General features: G+C 34.6%; 1 protein-coding gene across 3 annotated transcripts; it reads right to left on the bottom strand.

Annotated features, from left to right (window-relative positions):
- Positions 1–2,575: 2,575 nt before the first annotated feature.
- Positions 2,576–5,161, bottom strand: LOC122291489 (2-oxoglutarate-dependent dioxygenase DAO-like). Of its 3 annotated transcripts, none has more exons than XM_043099220.1 (4): positions 5,012–5,161; positions 3,717–4,097; positions 3,219–3,534; positions 2,576–3,101 (listed from the first exon to the last, which is right to left on the bottom strand). In XM_043099220.1, exons 1-4 carry the CDS (start codon positions 5,098–5,100, stop codon positions 2,853–2,855), a joined length of 1,035 nt encoding a protein of 344 aa, XP_042955154.1. In that variant the 5' UTR covers positions 5,101–5,161; the 3' UTR covers positions 2,576–2,852. The 3 variants fall into 3 exon arrangements, with proteins under 3 accessions (XP_042955154.1, XP_042955153.1, XP_042955155.1); XM_043099219.1 differs by having other exon boundaries at positions 3,717–4,100; positions 5,012–5,155; XM_043099221.1 differs by having other exon boundaries at positions 5,005–5,023.
- Between the last annotated feature and the right edge of the window lie 1,748 nt (positions 5,162–6,909).

Genomic DNA, 6,909 nt, shown 5'->3' with positions numbered 1-6,909 from the left:
ATCCTTAGCAGGTTATCTATTAAGAAAAACGCTCAAATGTGAAGACTAACCAATAAAGAAATATTTCTCCTAATTAAGTGGATAAGTGTTGAGTACAACAAAGCTTGGACAAGAAAACTACTCAAAAAGGCCCACGCTTTGTGAAAAATATGTGATATTTTGTTCTGCTTTTTCTGGTTTTTTTAAATTTTTCTTCCTTGTTATTTTTTAAAATAAAAACAATAATGAAAATCAGAAAATGTGAATGGCAGACTGCAGCAAGTTATTTTGGATATGGATCAGTTTCTAAAGATAGTAAATTCACCTGGCAAAGAAGAAAAATTAGACTCTAACTGATATTGACAACACATAGGGTAAGATCAAGGGATGAATCTATTGATATAGGGAGCACAGAGAAGCAGGGTAGTAAAAACACCACCACCATCATCTTTTGAAAATTTGGTTTCATTTTTAAAAGTGTTTCAATTTTATTTCAGCTTGGTTTGTATTTTAAACTATGATTTGCTATTTGTATCTTTGCTTTTCACTTGTCACATTTAAACTGATATGTGTGTGGTTACACTAAAACTTCTTGTGATACTTCAGACTTTTTTTTTATGATATTTCTTGATGAATTATAACTTTCTATATGAGATCTTTGATGCTGGTTTGGTTAGGTGTTTTTGCAGGTTTACATCACATTCATCCAATATATGTGTTTGTCAGCAATCAGCCAAGGGGGGAGATTGTAAATGTTATTTATGTTTGACTAAGATTAGATGAGTCTGTATTTAAATTTGAATTATGGATGAATATCAGTTTTAATAGGACGCTAGGATTGCATCCGATAAGGATGAGTTTTCAATAAGAGGGTATCCAATAAGGATAAGTACTCAAGTTGTAACCCTTATCAAATATTGTTTAAATTATAAGACAAGAGTTAACAATAGTCCTATGTTGGTTCAAGTTTAAAAGTCAGTTGATGAGATAAAGACGCAAGCTTTATTGAAGAAATTGAAGCAGATCTAAATTCAATGCGATCCAGAAGAAGTGATCTAGTCTAAGATGTTCGCAAATCGTTAGCAACATATCTGACTGAAATTCTGGATAAACCTGTCAGCAGAGTCATTCTCTAAATCAATCATTGCATTGTTTATTTATAGAGGAGTCGGCTAAGGGTTTGGGTGAACACTTGAACAACACATATTCACAAGCATTGAGATCTTGAAGATCTGGGTAGAATTTCAAGAGATCGTGTAAGAGAAAATGCTTGAGGGAAGGATTTTCCAAAAAGCTCAATCCGTGAGATTGAGTGAGAGCATACTTCAAGGTGGAGTTGCAGTGTTCGAGTTCAACCATTGGAGGTTCTAGTAGAAAAGACAAAGATTGAAAAGTATCAGAGGTTCTGACTATCTACTGCAGTAGAAGACAAGTAGGTCGCATGTTTTGGGTAAACGTGTCTGATTACAAAGGTTTTGTAAACGTTTTACTTGTAATCTTTTCAATCAATAAAATTAGTTTTTCTGGGTTTGGTTGTCCCGTAGGGTTTTACCTTTGAAGAAGTTCTTCAAAGGGTTTCCCTTCATAACCAAATAGTGTGTTAAAGTCATTAATATATATTGGTTACTAATCGGTGCTAATAGTTTATGTTGAGTGTTAGCATGCATAATCATGGGTATTTTAGAAATTACAGTTAGTATGGGCAAAAGGAGATGGGGAGTACTGTACCACCGAAGCGCTTCCCATTCTTGTCGGTCCCAGCCATCACCATATATAAAGAAGAACTTGCAGTCCCAATTCTTGACATGAGATAACCAAGGCTCCGAGTGAACCACCCGATAAATAGTGTGGGATTGAAAATGAGTAATGCTAGACACCACACTCTTATCTTACTTTTATCCTACTAAGTAAAATGTGACACATTCATTACAATTAGATGATAAAGAAGCATGAAATAAATGATTATTCAATGGTAATAAATATGTCACATCTTACTTAATGGGATAACAGTGAAATGAGAATATAGTGTATAGAATTTTTCATTGAAAATTGAGAATATGGCGTATAGAATTTTTCATTGAAAATTGCACTACTTCCCACAATGTTTCTTCACAACGTATAAGCAAATTGGAGTCTGCCACCTTGGCGGGTTCAAGTGCCTTATTCCACACAATGCATCAAGCCAACATATCCAGCTCCATGCGTTGGGCAATAACTATGCCAGAGCCGAACACAATGTAGTCCATAACTTTTTAGACTGGAAGGCAGAAAGAAAGTCCCAGCCCCATCGAGAGCATTCCGATTTAAAGACCAACATGAGTAGCAATTCCCTCAAAGCTAACTATACTGCTGAGGCCGGCCAACAGGGTCCGAGATGCTGTACCATTATCTCGTGGAGTCCGCTTGAGTAATCATTGTTGCACGTCGATTTCCCAATTTGGGCCATATGACGTAGTTTTCTTGGAACTAAAAATAATACCAGCCTATAAAAGCAATGGGGGTGGTGGTCAAGATGAATTATTATGATTTTTCAGCCTTAAGCCAAAGATTAGGGCTCGGGTTCTACATAATTATTACGAAAATAAATCATTATATATAATTAACATGTAGTAATCTCATCAAATAAAATGCCAAATGGCCCAAACAGAAGATTATTATAAAATGTCTTTCCAACTGCATGGATTCTTATTGATCACAACAATTTTGTTGGTTTTTCTCGATCGGTTTTATTGTACTGATCAATATTTAAACTAGGCGCGCACACACACATATATATATATATATATATATAATATGCCGGCTGACATGATCATAACATAGCTTGACATACAAAGATCAATGGTGGTGGAGATAAAGTCCATGTATGCAATGAATCAAGAGTGGGTGCGCAGCAGCTCGAGGGCTTCACCAGTTGCCATTCTTTTCGTCTGTCTGAGTTTCCTATAATCTTCATAAGTAATCGGGGCGTAAAGACGCGGGTGTTCAGTGTCCACAAGTTCAGGTGGGGCTTCCATTTCTCCCTCATTCGGTCCTAAGATAGATGAGGCAATTGAAAATCGGACACTTGATTCTTTGCATTCTACTCGATGCTTCACGTTACGAAACCTTCCATTACTCCATAGCTTCAACGTACGTACATGTCAATCATGAACAATCATGCATGATGATATTTTCAGATTAAAATTATATTTTGAATAAGCTTGGTGCAATAAATGAATGAAATGGGGGTTCTTAATTACCTTAGCAACGTCCCCAAGATTGACAAGGAAGGTGCCTGGCCATGGACGGATTGGTACAAATGCACCAAAGTTGTCCATGGCTTCAAGACCACCAACATTTTCATCATCTTGAACTATGGTTAGAAACCCACAATCTGAGTGTACCAGTACACCTGAAGAGCCTACGGTTTCAGGAGTGAAGTGGTATTTGTTCATCCTAAGCTGGCAAGGCCAATCCTTGAACAAGTCGGTGACCAACCCCATGCATTTGGCCAACTTTTTCCCCAAATCAAGGGCCAGCTCGTGTATTGCTTTAGCATACGTCTCTAGTATCTCCCTGCCAATACAAGAAAGATAAGGCTATTGGTAAGTGTGCGTGCACTGTATCATATGCTCTATGTTTGTTTGTTTTTTTTATGCAGGGGTGGGGGTTCTTTGTTTTCCATACGCCTTATATCATCTGGTCCAGAGGACCTAATTAGCTCATGCATGTGCATGTATGATATAGCAGAAACAAACCTTTGGTGAGGAGAGGCATCCAGCTGAGAAAAAAAGGCACCCAAGTCTTGAGGGGATCCCAAATCATGGAGGCCCAACGACTCATAATTAGGATTGGCAAAATTTGGTGCCAAGTAGCCACTGCCCGTAATCAAATCGATGTTGTGCCTTTTGGTTTCTGTGGGAAGGTCAAACAATTCGCTCACCACCTTCTTCATTTGTGTCATGAGACCCACGGGGATATTGTGGTTGACGACCCTAAAACAACCCCATTCCTCGGCTGCTTCTCTGAGTTTCCGATAATGATCTACATCATCTTGATCAAATTCTTGCATGTCAATAATCGGTACTACATGCTTCCAGTTGTCGCCCACCGTCATGTTTGCTCCCTTTTCCCCTTCCCTTCTTCAAATAAACACCCACGAATACAAATGAACGACAATCATGAGTACGTACTCAAATGGGGTACTGAAGATTAAGGGTGGGTTTGGGTGTTGAGAAGTGTTGAGGAGAGTTATGAATAGTAAAAAAAGTAGGTGAAAAGTAATAATAAAGTAATGAATAGTAATAAAAAGTAGGTAAAAAGTAATGAATAGTAAAAAAAGTAGGTGAAAAGTAATAATAAAGTAATGAATAGTAGTGAGAAGTGTTGAGAAGTGTTGAAGAGACTTCAACACCCAAACACAGCCTAATTCTATCCAATTCAACTAAATTAATGGAGTATTATGGTCATTACTTCATTTATCAGTCTAATCACTTTTACAAAATGAAATGGCATGCAAAATATAGTAATCTTTTAGATCAAATGGATACTTTTCAATATTTTGAAATAGACATCATGACGAAGATCCTTCGGCCTTAAAAGATGCCCATATAGATTTGGATTTTGGAACACAAAATTGGCATTTTCTCATTCAATTTAGCTGATTTCGTATGTAGTAGGGTTGAATGATTAATTAGTTGCCTTAATTAGATTTAAAAAGTAATTAATTAGGAATAAAAAGCCATAATAATTGCCCCAAGCACAATTAAAGCAAGTGGACATCATGTCCAACCAAAGAGAAGAACATGATCCAACCAATAGACATAAACTTCAGATATCAACTAATTAAGGCTGAATTTTACCCAAACAAAAATAGCGCACATGACATGATCAAACCCCCGAAACATTATCCAAAAATCAAATAAAAACTAAACCCAGAGGGGAGTTGCTTCAACGCATTTATGTATGTATGTACGTTCTGCTAAACCATGCATGCAGGATGTGAGATAGTAATTAAACAGACTCAGAGAAAAATAAAGACAAAACCTGCAACCTGAAACAGCCTAGGCAACGGAAATTAACTTCTTGGCCGAGAAGTAGCGTAGCCTCAAACTGGCAACAATGTGTTATTGTGCAAAGCATATTTGTAGACTTGTTGTTCTTTGTTTTTTCCGCGTAATCCTTTGCAAGATGTAGATTGAGCCAGTTGTTGTTGTCCCCACCGTCCAAAGACAAAATAGCATTCATCGATCCCCACGTGATCTGACAATTAAATGTCTGACGAATAGGGAGGAGTACTAGTCATACGACCATTATTCAAACTTGATAATTAATGAACACCACCAAACTTGCAAGTTGCATGTTGCATGTTGCTATCAGTTACAGAGGCTGATGAGAAAATTTTGTCAAATTTTGCCATTCGAGTTAAACTTAATAATATTTATGTTGATTGTGCATTTTTTAATCTTGACCGTGAGTCAATATGACACATGTCCTATTCTTTTTTTTTATATTATTAAAAAGAAAATTACATACTTTTGATAGAGGGTTCACATCGAAATATGACCCTAATCCCAACGCCACCTTGCAACTTTTAAATTCCCAAATTCCAGTTTATAAAACGTGCAAACCCAAGCCGAGTGACCTGAACCAGAACAACCTTCATCATATGAGTAGATAGCAATAATATACATGACGAGGGAAACGAATCCCCCCAACAGACAAGCTCTTACAGCTAATACAATGCTAAGAAATGTAAATAAAAAACTGGCTTTTGGATAAATAAACTAGTCCTCACCCATCTCACTCTTGGAAGATTCATCCCGATGCTTATATTTTATCTCAATATTTAAATATAAAAAAAAATAATGTTTCTTAATTCTAAATTTTCAATATTTTATCTAATTATTAATTAATTATTACAATCTTTTCAAACTTCTAAATAAAACACAAAAAATAATTCAACATTTTCAAATCTTAAAATAAAAATAATATTTAAACTTTATAATATTTTGATTCAACTTTTTCTCAATCATTTTTCAAAATCCCATCAAACATTTTGACTCAAATCATTTTACTACTATTAAGAAACCATCTTACTACTATTTACAAATCATTTTAACTCATTTTATCTCATCTTAACTTACTATCTAAATGAGATCACCTCAAGATACAGACAAAGCCAAGGTGATCCTTTTGGTCATTAAATTCTAATAAAAAGCTATTTATATATGTATATAGTTAATTGTATATGATTGGTAAAAAAATTCAGTTTCAGCTATTAAAATTAATATTTATATGCATATAGTTGATTAATTGCTAAAAAGATCCTACACGTTTAGGCCTCATTTGGATAGCCAGATGAGATGGGAAATATATGAATAATTTGAGTTAAGATTTTTATTGGGTTTTGGAAAAGTAAAGAGAAAAAGACGTTGAACAAAAATATTATATTATTAAAATATTATTTTTATTTTGAGATTTGAAAAAGTTGAATTATTTTTAATATTTTATATGAAAGTTTTGAAAAGTTGTAACAATTAGATAAAAAAGTATGAAATAGAAGTTAAAAAATGTTTTCATTTGAATAATATTTAGATGTTGAGATGATATGAGATGCGATGTGACCAACTGTATATCCAAATGGGGTCTAACCTATAATCTATTTGAAAATGAAAAATCAAGTTGCAAGTACAACTGCGTACTAATATGTGCATCAATCTAATGTGATTGGTTAAAAAATATATTTTATTGAAAACATTGCTAATTTAAATTTTAAATATAAAGGAATTAGTATTAGTACGCAACAATACCTGTACGTAGCAAAACTGATTTAAAAAAGCTAACATAGAACATAACTAATCACAAGAGAACAAGTGTCATATGTATATATAGTCAACCATAAAAAAAAAATAAAAACATCATAGTTAGTGTGCCATGTTACCATAAATA

This window comes from Carya illinoinensis, chromosome 13, assembly GCF_018687715.1.
Source record: "Carya illinoinensis cultivar Pawnee chromosome 13, C.illinoinensisPawnee_v1, whole genome shotgun sequence".
Taxonomy (NCBI): domain Eukaryota; kingdom Viridiplantae; phylum Streptophyta; class Magnoliopsida; order Fagales; family Juglandaceae; genus Carya; species Carya illinoinensis.
The sequence above is the reverse complement of the archived record's forward strand: the minus strand, read 5'-3'. Positions and strand labels throughout refer to the sequence as shown.

Bases quoted from the DNA above. Each gene is read 5' to 3' on its own strand.
- LOC122291489 (XM_043099219.1), bottom strand. From the start codon at position 5,100: ATGCTTTGCACAATAACACATTGTTGCCAGTTTGAGGCTACGCTACTT. The intron at 4,101-5,011 runs GTTGCAGGTTTT...GTTTATTTGAAG, and splicing joins CGTTGCCTAGGCTGTTTCAG to AAGGGAAGGGGAAAAGGGAG. The intron at 3,535-3,716 runs GTTTGTTTCTGC...TTGTATTGGCAG, and splicing joins GATGCCTCTCCTCACCAAAG to GGAGATACTAGAGACGTATG.